Source organism: Phalacrocorax aristotelis, chromosome 2 (genome assembly GCF_949628215.1).
Source record: "Phalacrocorax aristotelis chromosome 2, bGulAri2.1, whole genome shotgun sequence".
NCBI lineage: Eukaryota > Metazoa > Chordata > Aves > Suliformes > Phalacrocoracidae > Phalacrocorax > Phalacrocorax aristotelis.
This window is the reverse complement of record NC_134277.1, coordinates 52,102,000-52,125,697: the sequence shown is the minus strand read 5'-3', so window position 1 is coordinate 52,125,697 and position 23,698 is coordinate 52,102,000. Positions and strand designations below refer to the sequence as shown.

Here is a 23,698-nt window from a genome sequence, read left to right as displayed (position 1 = left end):
GAAAAGCAATCATAGCCTGACTTCACTTCCCTGGGGTCAGCACAACTTCATGGTCTGCAGTGTTCATTCTTCCTTCTTTGCAGGAGCGAAGACTAGAGTGCTGTACAATGGCTCCTTGCTGCTCACGTCATGGTTTGCAATGTAGCATACAATGGTTATGCTGTGAGGCAATATTTTTGCCCTATTTGCACAAATTAAGATAAATCCCAACTACTAAGGAAAGGCAGATCAATTCTGTATTTTTTTTTTGTATTTAGAAACATCTCCATTAATATAGACATTAGTGTAGGTATTGCAAACTGAGTTAAAGAGATAAGGGAGATACAAGATGTGATAGGCATGGTAACTCACAATCACCTCTTTTTCAGTCATGTTTCAAAGATTTCTGACACTGTGAACCTGAAAGGAAGCAGCTATCATTTCAAAGGCTTTGGATAAAGGTCTGGTCATGATGTCAGAAATGCATGGGTGTTTCAGGGAACCAACAACATTCAAAGGACAGACATTAAAACACAACGTTTTTAACTATGTGGGACCTGCTTCCCCACTCCCATATGTTTCGTAGATCAATATTAGCTCCTCTACAGTCAATAGAGCTCACTGATGTAAAACTGCTGTGTGCATGTTCTTAATGATTCATAGTTTTGAAGCCCAGCCAGTTCTATAATTCAACGCTTGCAAAGGCAAACAACCTCCTGCCAATCTGCTCTTTCTTCTCTCATCCTGTTATTTGTTAGGCGTCTGTAGCCCATTAGCTGGCTTACTATGGTATTAATATGTGGTATAATTATTCATAGCCAGATCTGCTGATAAGAAATCGAATGCTCTGGTAAACAACTGACTGCTTTTTTTCCATAACATCAAAAACAAAGTCAAATGGGGTACTGGAAAAAGGATAATTCCCAGGATCATGTTAAAAGATTACATAGTTATGTAGAGGAGGGGAAAATCTGCCTTCAAAGCACTGATCAGGAGTGTTCTCTCTCATTTCCAGCAGACATGCACCAGCATGTCTTCTGCTCACACCAGGGCCGTATAAACTCATGTGGCTGATCACTACATGCCAGGTCTGTCTACCTTTAAGAAATGATGGGACTTCACAGTGTAGTTCTTCCAAGTTTTTTTTCCAACCCTCACCCCAATGGCAAATTAATCTCTGGAAGAATTAGGGTCATACTTCTTTGTGCCTGTCCCCTTAAACTAAAAGATTAAGTCAGTGGTAGCTCCATTAGCATACATCGTTTTCTGTGTCATCATTGATATTTGGGGCTGCAAAATACAAATGCAAAGTTAATACACTGGTACTCCCCAAACGCTAGTCTCGCTCACACTTGGGTTATTCAGGGCACACACAGCAGCAGTGACAGAAGCACGTGCATGTGCTTGACCCATGGTGACTGCTATTCCCCTTGTCCCCTGCTGCTGCAGGTCCACATCTGCCCAGGTCAGCAGCTGGGTGTCTGAAATGGTGGCTACACCTGCAGGTGTGGTCACAGGGCTGGCTGCCAAGAGAACCCGCCTAAGCCCGCTGTCTCTTCCTCCATAAAACCAGTGCCTCAGGGTACATGGGAGCACAACTGGCTAGTGGTCTACCTTCTGGTACTTCCATGCTACTTTTGCAAGTGCTTGCTGCCGCTCACCATCTAGGAGAGTGGGTTTTGGGGAAGCTTTTTGCATATTACAGGACTGGCTGAGCAGGCATCTGTCCACATGCAGGGCTGCTTCTCAGTGGTGTTTGCTTATGCACCAGCCACGTTGGCATGTGTTCAATCCCCAGGGTCAGAATATGTGTGTTTTACATTATATGTGTGGTTGACACTGTTGTGGTTCCTCTGGCTTCGTTAGGGTTGCTTTGCATTAACACCTATGTGACACCAAAACCTTCCCCTCCTCCTCTCCCGTTCCCAGTGGCTGGCTGACTAATAACAGGTTTTGAGGTTGAGATTAACTGTGATTAGACAATTGAAAACTCTGACTAACGCTGCAAACACTTGGGCAACACTTCTTGAAAAGTAAATGCCATTTTTAAGGCTTAAAATAATTTCCACTCCTTGTTCCTGGATAGTACAATTGCTCCTTTTTGTTTCTCTGAAGTACACTCAATAACTTAGGGCAAGGATATTTATAATGAAAGGCCTTTCAAAGACTTTCAGTGATTCATTCCCATTTTGTATTTCAGGTTAATAACAATGATTTTCAGCAACGTTTCAGACAGGGTAAGTTCAGATGCAACCCTTACACCTTCTCCCAGATTTCCCAGTCCTTCCTGATCTTGCAGGGTTACAGCCGTCTGGAGGTTAGCAGCTTCAGTGCTGGGTAAATATTATTTTCTGAGTGATTTCTTTCTTAGACTGAAATTCTACCGAGCTTCTAGTGTCTTGTCCAACTGGTCAGTTACCCTTGCTCCTCAGAAAGTGGGCTTTATTTCTCCTCTGAATTTGTCTCATGCATCTTTGAATCCTTGGTGCTTTTTTATCTCTGTCTTGGACTAAAGAACTTGTAATTGGCCTTGGCCTTGCTCTCTGAAAGTAATAACACCAGATGAACAAATTACTTAGAAACCATCCATTTGATGAGCTTCTGAATAATGACCTGACTATAAGTCATTTTTGATGTGTCTGGCATAATTTTTGATGCCCTTTCCAGCACCAGGTTTTTTAGCACCTAAATTGCAACTAGTTCTGTAGCTGGTTGATAACACATCTTATCTGTGTTGCCTGCACAGGTAATACAATCTTCCTTGCAGTAGGACACATATTTCTTTTTTTTGTTTGTTTTTTAACCTATCCTAGGATATTTTTTTAAAATCCTTACAGCATCCTGCTGAAGATTCTTTTGTGCTGGGTGGGAAACCTGTACACCTTACATACTTTTCAGGATTCCACTGTCCTGATCTGAAGGTCTGTGGTTTCTCTGTCTTAGCACAAAAAATCTCTGTTCATCTGTCTGGGAAAGAACTTATGTCTGCAGGTGCCAGCACACAGCATATTTGAATGGATTGGCTTATGAGTGGCTCACCTCCTTGTGAGCACCTTTTGCCATAATTTTCCAAAAAGATTGGCGCTGTATTTGTCTAGTGCTAAACTGGAACTTCAGCATCAACAATACAATTTCTATTGTACTGAACATAACTCTGGAAACTCCTCTCACCCAGTCCTGACAGTCCTAGATCTTTCCCTGGTATCTTCAACATAAACTCCAAGTTTTCATGTGTAGAAAGCAAAAAAGAAAAATTAAAAACTCTAAGGGAAAACCTAGAATCTGCTTTTTTTTATGCAGTGTCTTTGGGCTAGCATCCTTTTGCTCAGGGCATATGACCTCACACAGAAGTGACTGGGATACTCATTCCCCTTTACTGACAGTCTGTACAGCATCTTCTTCCCCCTGGCTGTAGCATCTTCCACGGGCGTATATGCACGTCACTGGATCCAGTATGTTCTTTCTTTAAGGAATACATATGTAGGCATTCAACTTCAAACTTCGAAATTTTAATGATTATATTTCACTCATGTATCTCTCATTGTCTTTAAATTTTAAGTTTTCTCCCAAATGCATCAGTCACTGTCCCTTCCTCCTCTCTGTCCTCCATTACATTTTTTTTAAAAAAATTGTTATTAATCCATCTTGTTTAGCCTGACTCTTAATTCTTTTCAACTCTAAAACACAGGCAGTGAGAGGTAGGATCATATTCTCCATGGGAGTCTTATAGCTGACTTCAATGGAAGAGGGATTAGGACCTGTTTAGTCTGACCTCCATCCTGCTGTGAGCTCTTGGCAGTTAAACATATTTGCCCACACAAAACCCTCTGGCACCACTGGGGCTCAATTCACTGGGGACGAGGGCCATCATTTAAAAACAAGGATGGAGTGTAGGTATTTTATTTACTCCTCTGGGATTCCACCATTTTCTTCAGGAAAATAGAGGCCGTTGGAGTTGTTATTTTGCTCCCAGTTTTTTCAAGGGTGATCAGTGCTTAAGTGCTGTATGCACTTGCACAACGACAGACATGATCCTTTCTGTTGGCGTTTCTGTGGTATTGATTTAACAAAAGATGCCTGTCAAGTGGAAGGGTGTGTGGGTGGGCCAACACAGGATGACTTTCCTGGGCACATGTATCCCAGCATTTCTAAGTGTTTTCAGCAGCTCTCCTTTGACTATGGAAAGCAAGGCAGAAAAAAGGGCAGGTGGCATGCCCAGTGCAAGGCTAGTAAGGCTAAGCATAACAAACAATACATGAGTTGCATGGATTTAGTTTGCAATGTTGTGGCAATTTGGGTGTGAAAGCTTAGTGGCTCTTACAACAACATCAGATTATTTTTTGCTGGAAGGATGCCTATGTTCTAGAAAAGCCTTTATGAAGTTATTGTCTTCTTTTAATTTAATTTAAAATCATCCACCTTTTTATAACATCAGCCTCTGCGTCTTACTACTGAGAGATATTAATTTTGGAAAAAAAAAAGGCCCAATAATTAAGTTACATATGTGCTTTTCTCTTCAGAGACAGAACAGCAGCAAGAGATTTTAGAGGGCTGTTCCTTCTCTTTGCTCTCTAATACCTCCCCATTCCCTCTCTGTTTTTGTTCCAGTTGCCAGACCTGCCATCTCTTCTGTTCCCAAAAAGAAGCAGCAGAGGTGGTAAAGCGTGCTCTGCTTGGCTTGTGCATTATGCTCTGCACACGCGTTTGCAGATACGGAGGAGTATGAAATCCTGGCAGCAACAGGTCGCCTTTTCCTTAAACTAAAGCAAAATTTGCAAAGAGATTTATTAGTTGTCAGCAGCACTTGAAATTATCTAGTGCCGTATAAGACGCCACCTGACAAATATGAAATTAATAGGAAGAACTACATGGCAAATTTTCAAATTCAGACTCCTAAGTAAAAAAAAAATAAAAGAAAAAAAATTGCTAGGAGTGCAGTACTTACACTTTTACCACAAATATCTCTACTGAGGGTGCAAAGCCAGACCGCAGATTTCCTGCGATGGACAGGTGCGTGGCTGTGCTTGGACCTACCGCACCCAGGGTAGCACTGCAGAAACCAGGCGGGAGGTTTGCTGGGCAGGAATGGGCCTCTGTGCTGAGACCTGCATTGCAGGGGAGCTGCTGCAGGTGTCGGTCCTTGCAGGCTACAGGTGGGCAGAGCTGGCTTGTGGCCCAGGGCTGTTTATCAAGGGACTAAAAATACAAGGGGATGCTGGAATACACAGGAGTCCCTGACCCTCAAGTGCCAGCATACCTGGGCTTGGTAACAGAAGGCCTTATGCTTCATTTTTTGTGATTATCACACACTTCCCTTAGGATGCTAGAAAAATAAAGCATGTCCACAGCCCACTAGCAGGGGCTAGATGACAGGCCAAAACTTATTCTGAGACAGCTCGTTTGTATGCTCCAGCCCCATCTGCCTATTGTATTATTTATTCCTGTGGCTTTTCCCCTTTAATCTCAGTTTTCTGAAGCTCAATTTTCTCTAGCTATCACTCTGTGTTGTGATGTATCATGAGTCATGCCCCATATTCTGAGCAGTAATAGTGCATGCAAAGAGAATTGTACCAGCCAGCATATCTGAAGGAAACAATTTTTTGAAAGTTGAATCTGCCCTGTTGCAGCATAGCTAGTTTCAAGTTCCTAGTCTTAATGAAGTTGTTACATGAATCTTTATTTTTTTAAAAATTTATTTTGAATACATGTGATTACAACAGCCTTGGTATCTTAAAAGACAGCAGAACAATTCTTCTCCAAAGCCAGCAGGACTGTAATCAGTATAATGTCCACTAAACGACAGCCCAGTGTGTGAACTTCAGTCACAGCTGCTCTGGGTGTTACTGGTCTTTCAGGACTTAGACTGAGCCAAGTCATGCAGAAATGGTGTTAATCTTGCATTGCAAATATGACTGAGAGCTTAATATGAACTTCTCCAATTTCCTCAAGATTGATGCTTTAGATCAACCTGGCTCTGTGTGCTCCAGCTAGCAGCTGAACAGGATATTTATGCAAAAAATATTATTGCACCAAATATTGAACTTTGATTAGAAGGCATCAAAGAGTTATTAAAATTGACCTTTTATTCAGCAGGAATCAAAAAGTCATAACTGGATGCTTCACAGATGTGGCACAGGGATCAGTCTTCAGCTCCAGGAGGTAAATGCTTTTTTATTTTGCCAGCTATCACAATGCGAACACTACCCTTTCAAATAATTTTTTCTTTTTTAATGAAGATGAAAAGGAGAGTTGTGACTGACAAGCTGCTAGTTTATCTGGAAGCCACCCCTCCAGACAAAAGCCTGCTCCAAGGTGTAACTTCCAAGAGGCCCTGACCTTTGGTGGTTGGATGTCAGGATTCACTAGGAAATGGACAATCTGGGCACAGAGAAGCTGAAAACTTAGTCCTGGTTGCCTCTGCCCCAATTTAAAGACTATCAGTTGTTCAGTAACAGCCAGGAGAGAAATTTTGACTTCTGAACATACAACTGTCTCTGAAGTGCAGTTTCAGTCCTGTTCTCTCTTTTCTTCTAGAGAGTAACGGTAACAGCTGATAATATCAGTGAATTAATTTTTCCTCCTGGAAACCTTTCCATTCCTCTGACATCAAAGCTTTTATTGACAGCTGCTCCAGTGGAAAACTGGAATTCTGCCTACTCTATGGTGTGATTTCTCTGTGTCACACCAGACCTCTGCTGAAAATCCAGATATGTTCAACAGGGAAGCATGGCAGAACCTGCCAATGGGCACCACAACACCCTGTAGCCCTACTGCATGTTTACAAGGTCCAAGTGTATAAGAAGCAGCACTCATTGCCATGTCTGTTGAGTGAGTTAGATTTTTTCTAATGCACTTTCTTATAGAAATTGCAGTTTGTAGAAACTGAAGCATTTGAGTCAATATTTTACTTATCGTGATAAAATTCCAGCTCTGAATATGCCATCAAGAAATTTTTTGCATGGGTATGGGATAACAAATTTCTTTAGTAGAAAATGTATTGAGCTTAACAAAGAGGTAGAAGTGACCCATGTGGAAACTGATTGCTGTTAAAAGACTATATGTTGATCAAATCATAGGCCCAAAGACTTCTATGAATGCAGGCTTTTTACTGCAGAACATGGTAAAAAGCATTTCATCCCCGGTTGTTCTGACTCTGGGACTTTTCAAAGGAAAGGCCTCATGAATCTTTTAGGTATTTTTAGGTTGTGGGCAGGTTTTTATCGTGTTGTGTTGACTCATCAAAACAGGCTATTTCATTGGCTTTTGGCACCTCCTTCAGAAAGGAGATAAAAGCAGGAGGTGCTTTGGTGATATTGTCTGCCCCTGTAAAACAACGCCACAAGCCTGCGTCAGATCTGGGAGAGGTGAGTGGTTGGCAGGAGCTTCTTGGGGAGCCCTTCACACAGAGGAAGGCTCGTATGAGGAGGAGGAGGAGGAGGATGGTGGAATTCGTGGCAGTTGTGCCGAAAGCACGGGATACTTAAAACCAGCAAAAGTTATAATGAGAGCTTGTGCAACTCAGCGGCTGCAGCATTCCAGGATATATCTCTGTGGTGTCCTCAGGGATCTAAGTGGGAGAGAAAACTTTGTCACAGAGATGCATAATGCAATTGCTGCCTGAAGCTTTCTTCTTCCAGAGCCTCGAAGGTGGCTGATGTTTGGCTCCCACTGCTTTGTCTGTGTAGTACTGACACAGCTAACATAATTAGGAGGAAAGGCAGAGTCAGAGGTTTCCCACTGAATAATTTAAAACAATAAATAAATGGGGATTATCACTATAAACCTTTTTCTACATTTATTTACTGATTTTTCTTTTTACCTTATAAGTAATTTTCTACTTTTCATCTTTGTCAGCTAAGATTCCTTACTCAATTTTTCTTAATATCGGTCCAAATCTGTTGCCTATCACCTGCTACTTACTTTTGAATAAAGAGCCTGTCCCCATCTTACTCATTTCAATTAATTGCCATGCTTAAATGATCTTTTCCAATCCTCACTAACCCCAAGGCAACTCTTATCTGCCATCTTGATAGGTGATTAATGACTTTCCATTCCTAGAACCAATGTGAGAGACAAAAGAGAAATAAGACAACCCAGAAAAGACTCTCCTTCTAACCTTTCTTTCACCTCAATCATTTCATGAAGGAAGAGGAGAAGGGTAATAATTGTTCCACTCTTCTTCAAGGAACATCAGCTCTGTTGGTCCCCAGTGTTAATAACCTGAAAAATATTTACATGAGTGAACACAGCTTGAAAAGAAAAAGTCCTTTTCTCCTGCCAGGTTGGGCTGGTGGCAAAAATAGATTTCTTCTGTGCCTGCTGACACTGTTAACACCCCCTCCCTTTGAGTAAGATCTTTTGTTGCTTCCTGCAATCCAGCCAAACCTAAGAACAAGAGCAACCCATTTTGTGGGTGTGATTTCAGACCTAGCCATATGTGCCCTTGGAGTTAATCTAATTCAGTCTACAGTAATTTACAGAGCACCGGTTTCTGCCAGTTGTCTGTGTTGTGGTAACACTGTGGGCTCCAGTGGTACAAGATTCTCAAAGTGGTTTAAAGTCTTAACTCACCTTGTGCCATGTTTAATGGATTTTTATCACCCTTATCCACTTGTTCTCAGCCCTCAGCAGCATGATTGAACACAGAACCAAACATCACGTGGCATACAGTCATTATTATGCCATTGCCCTTGGGCTGCGGAGGTTTATATTTATCCACAGGGTCCTCCCGGTTCCCTTCATCTTCCCTAAAGCAAAACCAGGTTCCCAAACACATCCCACATATTTGAGTGGTGATCTGTCATGTCGGGACTTATTGCAGGTGCTTGACTGCAATTTGACACACAACTGTCGCTTTTACATACCCCAAGTCTCCCTCTGCCATTGCCGCTCCCCTGGGACCTCTCTCCATTCCTCAGCACCACTTGAATCTGATCAGATGAATGTCAGCCGGGCCTTCCTACCTACAATAGTCTCAGAGCCATGGTTAACTAGCTTATTTCTCAGTCTTCAGGTGAGTAGAGACTCACCATTCCGCTGCACCTCTGTGCAAAGCTGATGATCCTGTTTTGGGAAGATGGGACTTGTGGTGATGTACGAGCTTGGAGACAGATTCTCAGGAAGCAGGAATAGCATATTTTCTTTGTTTGAGAGTAATTTATGGCCCCATTTTCAGTTCCTGTGGGGACTCACACTGTTTAAGGGTAGCCTCAAGGATGGCTTTGATATAACCTAGAGTGTTTTGGTTTTATTCAAACCAGCTCATTTTATATTAGGCTGTATCTGGTGTGGCTAGGGGTTATTGTGTAAGCTGGTTAGCAGGTGTCACTAATGAAGCAATGAACCCTGAAAGCAACATCTGCCTCATCCTACTCAGGCTCTCAGATGATAATTGCATCACCTGCTCTATATCTCATTAGCACTGACAGCTCTTCCTTCCCTTGTTCCCAAGGCAGTGGGGGGAAGGCACTTACCCCATCTGTGTTTGGATTTCCCCTAAGCAGGTGCTGAATCTTCATCTTCTGTGGAGAGACTTAGAGGCTACAACATTACATTAGATACTGCTCCATCTATTTGTCAGGTCTTTCCCTGAGTGGTCTGAGACCAAAGCCACAATGGTGCTGCTTAAAAGACAGTGAAAGCTTGCTTACAGGAAGGCAACATCTTTGAAAGCTGGTTATGAAAGTGGTATTACTTTGAAGGACCAAGGGGTATCCCCCCAGTTTTTAAGTTAAGGCATGCAAAGAGCACTACCTGGTGATGCCTGACTGCAGAAATGATTCTTTGGGCCTGAGGATGACCTGGCTTACTCTGGAGGTGGAACCACCCTACAGGAATGAGAGCAAAAATGACCATTCTTATTCCTTCTGCCACCCACGCCTGCACTGAGCTGGCAGGCAGAGGAGGTCGCTCACAGAGATGGCACTGCGGGCAAGAGGCTTCTTTGATGCTTCTGGCCTGCTGCAGATTGTTTCATTAATTGCTAGCTTTAAATGTGACTAGTGTGCTGAATCTGTGAGGGGGTTAACTGGGGCACTGAAGCAGGAAGACTTCTTAAAGAGCTCTTAAACTCAAGAAATTATGTAGCTTCCTTCTTAATTAGCAGTTTTTGTGTAACTGAAGTCTAAGGGGTGAGTAAGTACAGTGATGTCAGATGAAGGGCTGTGTGTCTGCTCCAGCATCTGATCTCTCAGCTGATGCACTATGTTGATTGAGTTTGTATGTTTGGGGGTGGGAAGGGGGCATTACACAGCAAAGCAGACTGTGTTTTTGCAACCCTTACTAATGTCACACAAGTCAACATAAAGGCCACTGGGATTTTGGAGAAACCAAGCTAGAGCATTGTGACCTCTGAAAACAATGTGAGCAACACTGGGCAGACACTGCCTGAACACAGACTGGGAAGCGGTGCTTTCTGCACAGCTAACATTCACCCGGTGCACCAGCAGTGCTGCAGAGCAGCTGAGACCTAGCCTACAAGCAAAGCTTCATTATGTCTGTATGGAGCATGCTGTATGCCCAGCATGCCACCTTTTCCTTGTGTAAAATATATATAAGTGTGCAGGATACAAAGATTGTTCCAGTTAACACTGGGTGCTGGCTTGCATGTCCCATTGCACTCCATTGGATGAAAGGCCAGCACAGTTGTCTCTGAGGTCTTCTAAGAGCACAGCCTTGTAAGCAGCATGGAGGATAGCAATGGTCTTGCTGCTGCAGTCTTCAAGAAGAAATCTGTCTCCCAGTCTGGGCATGTGGGACCTTTTGCCCTTCAAAGGAAGACTGCAGGAAATGTCTTTTACTGCCCGATGAAGATTTATGTACAGGAATTAAACTGTTTTGCTGTTCCTTCTGTAACGCACCTGTGAGATTGTTTCAGGATGTCAGTAAAGCAGATTTGCCTGCCATTTGTACTCATAATTCATATTACAGTAGCCTCTAGAGGCCACAGGACTGTACACATCTCTACAGAAAAACTACAGCAGATGGTTAAGAAGCTGTACATGTAAGATGACGGGTGGGAGTAAGCTAATACTTCTGTCTTGGGCTATTTACCAGTTTATTTACTTGGTAAATGCTGCAAACTATAAAAATGCTGAAAAAACATACCTGCTCCAGTGTGCTTTTCTAGACTGCCCACCACAGTATTAACTTTCACTTTTGCTCCAGTACCATTAGATGAAGTACCTTGTCCATGGTTAAGCAAGAAACTGAACCCATGGCATCTAGGTACTATTTTGTGGTGTACCCTTCTCTTTACACTATAATAGCCTGGGCTTACCTCTTCCCAGTGCAGCTGATATCTCATTCCTGGCAGGGCTGAGCTTCAAATGGCTTAGTCAATTCAGCTAATACTTAGTAATGTGGATAGCTGCGCTTAGGTAATACATACCACATGTACTGTCAGCTTAGTCTCCCCCATGCTTAGTAAAGTAGGATGATGTACTTTATGCCTGCCTGCAAGCATGAAAGAGCGGCAAGCGAGTCTGCTGTGGGCGATTAGGAGCCTGATCACACTCAGTCCCACTAGTCAAATAATTCACCTTCCCAGTACCCATTTGGGGTGTAGAAACTTCTGGTTAAGGGGTCTCATATTGATCTAAGAAAAACCTAAGCAAACCAAACATGACCCTACATTTCTTTGAAGCAGGAGTGAATTGCAAACCAGATTGCTGTGCTGGCCATCTTCAGACCTGATTATGGTACAGATATGTCAGTAGGGCTGGATGCTGAAGAGCTGGAGATCAGGCCTCTTATATTCAATTTACTCCAGGCACTGCCCAAAACACAAAAATGCTCATAAGGTCATTGCCCTCCCTCCCTTCCTTCTGCTTGGCCATTGGTGTTCACAGCATGAACAAGGATATCTTCAGAGACCTGCTTTTTAACAGGGGACACTATCAACATACAAAATCCTGGCCCCACCGTCCTGCAGAGAGGAATTTCTCACTGTACTTTGGATAATATCCACAGGAAGCATTGCCTTGGGCAGGAGAAGAAAAACCATGGAGGGGAGACCTTTGCAAGAATGAGCATAAAGACAAGGCAGCAGCTGATTAGAATGTGGATTGAGTGAAAGAGGGCAGGAGAGATTTGCATTCACTTTGCATTTATTGAGCCAAAATGTGGAGCCATAGCATAATAAATAATGTGAATAGGCTGAAAACAGAAGGGGTTTTGCCATGTTTAATATGACTCACATAACACTTGGGCCTTAAAGACCCAGACTTCTTTCAAAGGGTTAAAATAAGGTAGTGTTTATTTTTCCCTTTCCATCCTTGATCCCATGGGAGTGGACCCTCTCTGTCCCGAGCGCTGGTGGAGATGTGTCTCACATCAGCCCCATATCTCTTTGAATGAGGGTTTCCAACCAGTTCACAGAATCACCGAATGGCAGGGGTTGGAAGGGACCTCTGGAGATCACCTTGTCCAACTGCGCCCCCCCGCTTGAGCGAGGACACCCAGAGCAAGGGGCACAGCAATATGTCCAGGCAGGTTTTGAATGTCTCCAGGGAAGGAGACTCCACAACCTCCCTGGGCAGCCTGTTCCACTGCTCTGTCACCCTCACAGGAAAGAAGTTTTTTCAATATTCAGGTGGAACTTCCTGTGTTCCAGCTTGTGCCCATTGCCCCTTGTCCTGTCATTGGGCACCACTGAAAAGAGTCTGGCCCTGTCCTCTTGGCACCCACCCTTTAGATATTTATAAGCATTGAGAAGATCCCACCTTGGTCTTCTCCAGGCTAAACAAAGCCAGGTCTCTCAGCCTTTCCTCATAAGAGAGATGCTCCAGTCCCCATATCATCTTCATAGCTCTCTGCTAAACTCTCTCCACTAGTTCCCTATCCTTCTTGAACTGGGGAGCCCAGAACTGGATGCAGCACTCCAAGTGTGGCCTCACTAGGGTCGAGTAGAGGGGGTGGATAACCTCCCTCGACCTGCTGGCCACACTCCTTTTAATGCCCCCCAGGACACCATTGGCCTTGGCCACAAGGGCGTGTTGCTGGCTCATGGTCACCTTGCTGTCCACCGGCACTCCCAGGTCCTTCTCAGCAGAGCTGCTTTCCAGCAGGTCAGCCCCAACCTGTACCGGTGCATGGGGTTGTTCCTCCCCAGGGGCAGGACCTTGCACTTGCTCTTCACAGAAGAGCATAGAAGAGGGCTGTATGGAAAGGCTGCTGAGCCAAGGCCAATGCCAGCCTTGCCTTTTTTGGGGCACCTTGCTTGATTTAGTACAGACAGCAAGCATTTAACAGAACGGATGCACTGGATGGACCTGAAAGGTTTTTCTGGCAGGACCGAGAGTGGGACTCAGTAAGGGTAAAATGAGGCTGAATGGTTCTGTGTTGGTGAGAAAGGTGCTGCAGCCTGCCCAGTCAGACAAGGACCAGGAGCAGTAGAGGGGAGCGACCCCTTGCAGGAAGGCACAAAGAACAACCATTTCCTGCAGTGTAGTTTGCAACACGACAGGGGTGCGCAGGAAGGCCAGACTCCAAGGTTTTGGGGAGTGCTGCCATGCTGGCTGCTTTGTTTGGCTTCTGTTTGCTTGGGATCATTTTGGTTATTTTTCTCCTGCCAGACACAAGGGCAAGCAGTGGCCATCCAGCAACAAATCTTGCACAGTCCCTGGAAGGAAAAGCAGCTGGAAAGAGGCTCTGCTGGCATGGGCTGGGCATGCTGGGAAGAGCCCAGAGGTCTGCTCTGTGATTACGCTGGTGCACCTGCAACGCTGCCGTCGAGCAAGAGCATGGGGTGGGAGCTGCTGCCACGGCCACCCAGCCCGGCCAGGGAGAGGGGGCTATGTGGAAAAGATAAAACATATTGAAAGGTTTGCTTCAGTACCACTACTGGACTGTTTCTTTTACAAGTCTGATTTTTACCCACAGCTACCTCTTGATTTTTTTCCTTTTTGTGATGCAAAGCTGAAACAGTTTTTCTCTCACAGTTTGTCATTTTTGTGTTGTCAGCCTCTGACCCTATCAGCTGGCAAGCCACTAGTAGAATAGTAATTACTCAGATGTTGATTTACTTCATTCTAATGAAGGTAAATTTATGTGCCTTTCTCATGGGGTGTATGTGGGACTGACTAGCACTTTTAAAAAAATTTTAAGCCCATAGGAATGCTCCCTTCAGGCCTCCAAGGAGAAGTTATTCTTTATTTTCAATATCTTGTTATTGTGAGGCAGCCAGGTCAAAGAGGTATGATTTACATGTTGTTCTGACAACGTTTTTGGGCTGCCAATTTGTATGCAGCATGCAGTCCTGACTTTGCCTGATGAATGACACACATTTCAGAGCAGCGAGTATCTTAACTGTTCTCAATATATTGCTTATTTGCAGTTCAATTGCCTGCAAGTCTGGGTTCATATATTATATGCTTTGTCTAACACAGATAAAACTTGTCAAGGCTAGACTTCTCTATCCGTACAGCGTCTGTCTCAGTACTTGTCGGGCACCAGTTGCCATCATAACTAGGCGCTAAGTGCGTTAAGATAAGGAAAAAAATTCAGTCAGGACAGATTTTTAAGGGCATGTGCTCATGCCATTGGATTGATGTTAATCAATGTTTATGTGCCGCTGGTATGTACATACATAAAATAAATTGTTTATTTGATTGAACAGATGACATTAATGTGGGTGGGTGTTGTATAGAGTTCCTTGGGCTACTTGGGAAATGGACATACACGCTGACCTGAAGCAGCCCTTCTATAGTCTTCCTGGGCCTCTTTTGTGGAGACCCTGCCAAGTGTTCATTCCCCAGGCACATAACAATTTTCTATATAAAGAATGGTTTTAAAAATAACTCTCATGCACCTCTTAGATTCAGATGTTCTTTTTAGCCATGGAAAACTCAAAGTTGTGATGACATATATTCCCACTGGGGAAAATATTTATTCTCCTTGCTTTACAAAATGTAGTGGGCGCAATCTGGATGATAAGTTGGGACTACATTTTTATGAAATGTCTCAAATATGAAATTAAACACTTGTGTTGGTCTGACCCTGTTTGTAATAGGGCAATGTGCAGAAGGCGTATGCATGGGAATATCATTCACACTCCTCCCTCCTTGTATTTTAAATAGAACCTGACATACTTTGTACTTCTTCACTTTCTTTTGTGCTTACTTTCACTGCTGTATGAACTCTTAGATAAGTGTATCACCAATGAACAGAAAGTACATGCCTGCGTTTTGCTTTTTGTTATGTATTAATGAGCACAGCAACACCCGCCCTTGTCTGATTGCCCAGGCCAATGTTAATCCTTCTGGTGGTTTGTAGCATCTCAGATTGTTGTCCAGCAGAACCACTGTGAAATGTTAATAGAAAATGAACCACACATCAATCTACCTCCCTAGGCATATGCTATGTGTGTGCTGATGTTGCTCTGGGAACTTGTGGACAGTCAGTATTCTTGCAGGCAGGTATAGGGCCATGCTAATATTCTTCACTTTCAGTATTCTAAATTAAAATGTCCTAATAGGATCAATTCTACATAGTATTAAAGTTATGCTTTAATTTAAATGCAAAATATTCTGTCTGGGAAATCACCCTTGTCCACCAGCCAGTAAAGGAATTTCTATAGGAAGAAAATGGGGTAAAAATGCACCTCTTTTCTAATTTCTGATAATAACCATTACTAGTAACTTCAGAGACATTGTAAAATGTACCAAACAGGCACATGGTAGTCAGATGAATGTGTCACAGCTATGTATGTTACACCTACACATCCAGAAATTAGGGCTAGAAATTCTTCTGCCCTGATACAGATGTTATGTCTGCAGAGATCTACATCTGACCCAGCTAGCCAATGCTCCCTTGATTGTCAATGTGTAGAAACAAGCACTTGTGAGGCACAATCTAAGTCATGCAAAAGCCAAAGTCTTCAGTCGGTCAGATGAACCATAGTACTGAAGCACATGTTACTCTCTTTTCTGGAGAAGGGGGAAAGCAAATTGATTTGCTAGCTTAGTTGCAGACATCTGCAGTTAGATCAGACAAATTACATCATAGATTTTTGGGAGAATGGTAACACTGACTAGCCTTTTGCAAGATAACAGCTGAACTCCAGTCCCTGTGGCATTCAAGGATTCTTTTTACCATGGACCTAAATGGGACAAGATTTATATGGTTTGCTGCATTTATTCAGTGTCCTTTAGGAAAAGAAAGATGTTATTTAAGTGCTCAATAAATCAGACTTGTCTGCACAAATTTAAAATAAATGAGTTGGGTTCATTTTCCAAAAACATCTGTCTAGTGCCATTTTAGACACCCTACATGGTCTCCGGTGGCTTTTTCAGAAGGTCATAGCTCTTCCAGATCTCCAGTGTCACTGCCTGCTGGCCCTGTGCTGTTTCCTCTGACAACCTTCAATTTAGCTAATTGAATCGCAACAAATAATTAGGGGAAAAAAAAAGACCCGTAAGCAATGCTAAAGCTACACAATATTTGTAGGAGCAAGCGTCTTAGTTCCCCTGGGGCAATGAGTCCACAGCTGATGGTGCACTGCAGCATCTGTCTCCAGAGGAAGTCAGTGAGTCAAAATGGCCAAATGTAGAGAAAGATGATAACAAAGTGAGATACTGTGTTATTTACGGATGGGAGGAGATCATGATTCAGGCAGCCCATCCTCAACTTGTGTTGATAAACTATTCCTAGCACTTATGAAAATATTCTGTAGCCAGTTTTATGCTGTGATGAGCTGTTGAATGGCTTAAAATACATTCTGCTCTGCCAGAAACAAATGTTCAGGATGGCCCTGTCACAAAACTTCACTCTGAGTCTACACAAGCTGCGTACATTGCAGAGGAACTACATTAGCAATGGTTTGCCAAACGCGGCAAATGCAAGTGCTGTAGATTTTAAATGGAAATGCACAGTAACATGTGTTGCTGACGGGTTTAGTGAATTTCTTGAAGGTGGATTACTGCAAATGATACAGACTGGTGCAAAGAAGCCAAGAAACATACACTTCTATTCTCCTTCCAACCATCGCATAGTCTTTATTAAGCAGAATATTAAATTAAACCTGAACAGCCTTTATCTCCTAAAATTCAATTTTTCCAAGCATATGCCAGATAAAGTCCATTCCATCTTCTGTTTGACTTTTAACTGCTTGCTAATGCAGTATCTATTGCGAAATGCATATGGTAGGAAAAAAAATGATGGGATGCTCATCTGGATTCAGAGTAAGGCATCCAAAAGAAATTTGAGGAAAGTGACCTTAATCCAGCAAATTTCCTCAGCTTTAAGCATGCAAATAGCCAAGGAATCACATGCTTAAACTTGAGCAGAAACTCATATATGAGCTTCTTGCTAAATTAGGCATAAATTATGTCTCCATATCAAACAGCAGCAAAAGCCCAGTAAAGAGATAAAACAAAATAAACGAAACAAAAAGAAAAGAAAAAAAGAAAATATAATCATGAAAGCTTTGGTTTAGAAGCAATGATTTCTCAGATGTAATACAGTCCACATAAGGTCTGTTTTGTTTTTACTCAGTCACTTTATTATTTATTGCTCAGTATCAAAAAGGAATCAAACCGACATTGATTAAAGGCCATTGTGAGTTGTAGGTAATATTTGTATAATTCTTTGAATAGTATGATGCACATTGTAGGGATAAATTGAAATCATAGGAGACTGAAATTGGAGGGAATCACAGTATGATACAATCATGTAAACAACAGCACATATGTATAGATAAATACAGATTTCCTTTGCCCACTTGATAGGCCTGATCAAAAGTAGCAAATATTTTAATTCCAACAAACACGTGAGTTTTTCCTTTGAACAGGTGAATATATATATAAAAAATAATCTTATAAAGCAGACTGGATTAACTGTCTCTACTGCTTTTCCTCTTGATCCTTAAGGCTTATCAGGCTCCTCTGTCCTCCCACTGAGTTGGTTGGTTACTTCGGAAAATGAGCTGAGCAAGGGTTCATTGTTTGAACCGAAAAAAACCCAATTTATAAATTGCTGATATTCCCACAGAAGATATGAAATCAGATACTTTTGATCAGCCAGGAGGACATTAATAATTGGTATAGACCACTTATGTTACAAAGGAGCACATTTCAGCAGCTGGCACCCCTGCAACTTCCTCCTCTGCAATTAAGTGATACGTAAGTGGTGCAAAATGCGTCTCTCAGAGGTTGGAGACTGATTTGCTCTGTGAACTTCCGGTCACATGTAGAGTTGCACTGGATTTCATAAGGCTTTGTGTAAGATCAGCTATTCAAATAGGGCAACCCAACTATGAGACCTGGACTGTGCCACACAGATTCAAAATTCCTCAGTATATCAAAGCAGACCTGGCAGCTCGTTTTTAGAAATAGCATCAACTTTGCAAAGGCCTATATTAACCTATCAGGTTTAAGGGCATCAATTTGGGGTTAACTGCAGTAAAGAGTGGCATTCAGTCTGAAGCTGTCAAATAAGGCATGAATTCAGCAGAGGGCTTTGGGATAGGACTTAATCTCTACGTCAAAATACATGCTAAGCTGTTTAAGTGTATTTGGTGCAATTACATCCAATTAAATACTTGGAAATTAGGTTCCCTATCTTTAAACATCATAAGGCCTCTCCTCTACAACAGGATTGGCACTGGCTGACATGTTTAATTTGGTCGAGATCCACAGGTCCCACAGACTGCTCTCCAGGTACCGAAAGGATCATATGCCCAAAACATATTTGAAGATGAAGGCTTATATGGACAAAACAGGCCTGTCCGCACAGTTCCACTGGGATGGAGAATATTTATGGGATGCTGTCGGTGGTTTATGCCAAAGAGGAATTCATGTCAGTGTACTTACTGCTGAATCTGCAAAACTTCTGTTTAGCAAATTAAGAAGAGGCCTTTGGTCTGTGAACACAATGCTAAGACATTCAGTGCCTTTCTGTCACGAGTTCTGGATTTCAATAATTGCAGACTTCACCTCTATGTGCAGTCTGTCCTTTCCTAGCATTTTTGGTCTTCCAGGGGGTTAGTTAACTGTTTTATTTTTTATAAATAAGATTAATATATAAAATCTTTTAAGTGCAATAAACACAGAAAAATATAAAAGGTTTCAAGCCGGTGGCTCTCTCCCAGCATTTCTCCTATTTTCTGTATCACCAGATAAAGGTGCAGGAAACACAGAGGGACGCTTCCAAGCAGGCTTGTGAATCGGAGGACTGGATATTTTTGTGAGCTATGAGAGCAGCCATCACACCCAACATAGGCTGAGAGCTTTTGTTCGTATACAGAGAAAACAAAGGACACACAAGTTCGCTACTCCTTCACATGGGAAGATTGCACAGAAAGACAAAGCTGCCAACTTCCAGGGCACAGTGCATTTCTCGGACTGATGTTCACATGGTGTCTCCAAACTGCTTTGTTATGAGACTAAACACCAGGATTAAACGCTTAAACTGATCGGTTGATACTGGGGACAAAACTGTAGAACCACAGCCACACTTTACTACAAGCATTGGACTGTAGTACGAGGACAGTTTGAATGGTAGTTTCCCCCCTCCCCCCTAAATACACACTTCAAACAAGAAAGCAGTCCAACAGTTTTCTAAGACACAAGAACAGGACGTGAATTTAGTCCTTCAGAACAAGCTGTCTGTCTCCATCAGGTTCGTAACAGCCATCTTGCACCAGAAATCAGCCAGACCTTTTTTTCCTTACCTTATTCCTGTTAGTATGCAAGGACCTCTCATTTCCCTAGTGTTTTCTGACTATATTCCTTTCAATTGTTCCACTTTTCTTATTTCTTATTGTTGCTGTGGCAGTCTAAATGTCTTTTTCTTCTTGTAGTTGCAGTTTTCTCACTGTTTCCCTGAACATCTGCAAGACAGCCCATCTGGGTTGACACAGTGTGAGATGAGGCAGATAGGCATTGCCAACAAAGGGCTCCTACTGCAGCAAGCGGGCTGTTGAAATCAGATGTTTTCTAAGACGTCTATGGGGACGAAGCCTTTCTTCTTCCCGCTGTATACTTTGATAAAGCCATCTTGTTCCTTTTCAGAAGTCACACAAATCTGAATGCAAAGAAGATAGGAAAATAATAAACTCTTTGCCATGATCAAGCGACAAATTATTCCGGGTTGTTTATCAGATGGGTTAGACATCCTGCTAGCTACTTCTATAAGTAGAACAACCCTTTTTAGACTCTCACTGCTTTGATAAGAAACTCAAACTCACATATTTAGAGAATTACCTTTCCCCCTGCCTTCTTGAAGTGCCACATATACATAAGAGACATTAAAATTGTGAAGAATTTTCTAGTGGATAAAAGATTTTGAAATGTGAATTATGACTTCAGCCTACTGTAGTAATGGTGATTTAGTTGTCTGTGTATGAAAGGATTGGATATTTCAGATCATGAGCTAGCTGGCGCCCCCAACAGCTGGTGGCAAAAAGTAATCATGATGCCAAGGTGGGTCACTCGTAGCAGTTCATCTGAATGCAAGCATATTCCACTTTGCATGTGTAAGGAGCCCAGGTACTTCTCAGATGGGTGGTGGGTTGTGTCATTTACTCAGCTCTTGCACCTACAGGTACCTGTGCCTGTTGAGGATACTGAAGTATCTGATCTGAACCCAGTTCTGGGAGTGTGTTTACATAACACCCACTCCAAATGGAGGCAATAAAGGTGAAACTATATGGTCTTTACAATAGTACAACTATTACATCATGGTAATGGTTTGCTTTTCCTGAAGACCTTTGTGATATCAGGTATTTCCTATTTAGGGCCCGTCCTGAGATACTTTTGGTAACAGCTGAGCCATTTGAAAGCCTAGTGGCACAGGTGCTTTGGACTGGGCACTTGAGCACAGAGCCATACAAAATATAGAATTATTTTCAAACATCTGTGCCAAGGAACTATGTATTACCTACTAAACAAACAAGGTTAAAAAAATAGCCATAAAACTGATGGTCTTATTGAGATCAGCTCACTGATTCCTCATGATGTCAGTGCCAGGTATTTAAAGCCCTCTCACTGGACTAACACTCACAAAGGCTCTGTCTGATAGGTATTTACAGTGTTTAATTACAATAATTCAGATGGTATGAAATGAACAAAAATGACTTGAAAATGTTCCTGGATAAATGCATTTCAGCATGACTGTTACGGATTGTATGGTGACACCTAAATACCACATCTGAATTCTGGGCCAGCTTGTCCTCCTGTTGTTACATACAGAAAATTTACTAGTACCATTGATGCTGCCAGAGGGAAATGAAAGGTCATGAGAAAGAGGTGAAGCTGTTTCATATTTGCCACCTGCAGTATTTGGAAATGGTCAGGTGCATCTCTGTACCTGCAAACAAAGGTTTGGAAAGCAAATGGACTCATTAATTTTCTTACTTTAGCTATCCAATTAACACTAACTGAATTGGTTCCCTGGGGCAGGACGACTGAGCACACCAACAGAGCTGACATACAATTAAAAAAAATAATGTATTGTGTTTGGGCTAAATCACACGGAAAGCGTGGGAGAGATATGGAATTGATGCTGTTTAGTTTAGGTATTGTTGCAAGAGAGCCAAGCTTATTTGTGCTCTGAATCCATAGCAGAGCAGCTGCTCCCTCTCCAGTTACGTCACTATTTGAAGCAGAGAGGTGTAAAGCATGTGTACACAGGAAGGTGTTTCTGACTGCTGCTAGATGTTGGTCTGTGTCTCCTAGAAAAGCTATGAAAACTTCAACAATGAGAGGAAAAAGCATACAAAGAAACTCCAGACTAAGGACGGTTGAGCATGGCGGAGCATCCAAGAGCATCCTGGTTGAAAGATGGCCCTTCTTGGTTGACCCCTGCTGCTCTGTGGGAAAAAGAATCTTTCCAGACCTGGCTGGTTAAAAGGAATGCCTGACCCCATCACTGTACTTTCCCCCTAACTAAAGATGTCTGCAAGACCTCTAGCCTTTTGCATGGGCCAAAGAAAGCCCCAAACTAGTCAGATCTCCAGAAGGGACCTGCCGCAGGTCTGTACTGCTGCATTTCTGCCTTAGCTTCTGGTGCTGTGCAGAACATATTGCGAGAACAGAGAACTTTTCCTTGATGTCTTGTACTGTCAGCAGAATGATTTTTGGACAAAAGAAAAATACTGAACTTTCTGAACACTGGTTTTCTTTATTTTTGGAGTGAAAAATGATGGCAGATTTGGTCTTTTTTCAGAAGGCTTTTTTGGTTCTGTTGCTGGTTTGAGTACTCCTTGATACCAGCGGGAGTGTTCTGCTACAGCAATAGCTTTAGACATTCACTGGGCATGAGGAGTACAAAGCCTTTCTGGAAGAACTTCTATCACTCTACTTATTAATACATTGATCTGAATTCTTCCAAATTCCAGCTGAAATTCTTTCACACTAATACACTAATTCTTGCATGTGCTGGCCCCCAGATGGCAGATTTTTTTTCCCACTCCTTCCAAAGGAAGGGGATGTGTTGGGGGCAGAGTGAGCTCAGTCACAATATGCCATACTTTCCTAATCCTGTGTGACTCAGGAGGTCCCCTGGGGCTGTGGCAGCTGCTGGAGATTTCCAAAGGCCTGGAGCTGTTCCAGATTCTGCAGTTTTCGAAGGGAGGGAACACAACACCATCCTTGGTCACTTTTGTCCTCATCCCCTTTTGTGAGTGCTGCCAAGTATTTCACCCACAAGTTGTAGCTTTGGGATTTGGCTCTTGACTTTCTTAGGTGGGTCTAAATCAGGAGTAACCCCAGGTAAGTGCATGGTGGTATCCAGAGTTTTGGACTCCACTTGAAGAATCAGCTGTCGCTGAGGACTAGCTCTGGTGACAGACGGCCAACATGATGGTTGTGAGGGCACAAGGTGCCACAGATACCACCAGGTGCTCATGGTTTGCTGTATCAATTTGGAAACTACTTAAAATGGCAGCTACTCAGGCTGGCATGTTTTGGGGGAGGGCTGCTGGCCTGACAAGGTAAGTGAGCCACTGAGCAGCCATCTCCAGTGAATTTGGTTGCAACACAAATGGAGACAAACAGTTGTTTGTTTTTTTTTTTCCATGCTCTGGCTTAAGAGGTTAGTAGTGGGGTAAGCAACCACATCTCAGGCTATTTCTCAGTCATAAGTGATCTTCAGAACTAGCTGAAAGTGGGATCTAATATTATAATGTCACCTCCCCATTCTTTCACCTAATTTTTTTTTAATCAAAACAACAATAAAAATAAAACCAACAACTGTTTGGATCATGACTGTTGTCTGAACTTGTCAACATGTGCCCTCAGGATTTTTTTATCCAACAGTAAGCCCCAAGCAGATGGGGGATATGAGCAATTAGGAAATGATCCTTTAAGCTGCACAATCATTAGTACTCTCCTGTTCTTCTAAGTCCTGTGCCTTGAATTAGGCTCAAGTGGCAAATTCTGTTTGTCCAGTAGTAACTTTGTACTTGCTGTAATTTTCTGCAGCTGTCTTCTGCTTATCTTCTCTATCCCTTATATTTGACCCATCTGTCAGTGACAGAATGGTTCTGATGAAGTAGGAATTTAGTTAGGGGGACAATACGGTTTCAAGAGCTGTCCTGGACCCTGCAGACAGTGCCAGGTCAAGAGATTTGAAAGCTCAAGTCCTGTTTGTCTGTAAGAATGACAGCACAGCAACACTGAGTTTCTACATCTGCTGCTGCCTGTGCACTGAAGCTCTTGCCTCTGAGCTTTGTTGAATGGAAATAAGTAATTCAGTTTTCATACCCATTCAGCCATAGTGC

General features: G+C 42.6%; 1 protein-coding gene across 1 annotated transcript in view; it reads right to left on the bottom strand.

Annotated features, from left to right (window-relative positions):
* Window positions 1–17,466: 17,466 nt before the first annotated feature.
* The window catches only part of STAC (SH3 and cysteine rich domain), a 75,522-nt gene continuing 69,290 nt past the window's right edge, over window positions 17,467–23,698 (bottom strand). Inside the window, exon 11 of the mRNA XM_075083557.1 lies at window positions 17,467–20,001. Within this exon, the coding sequence (XP_074939658.1) occupies window positions 19,903–20,001 (99 nt within the window). The 3' untranslated portion in view covers window positions 17,467–19,902. The remainder of the gene's footprint in view (window positions 20,002–23,698) is intronic.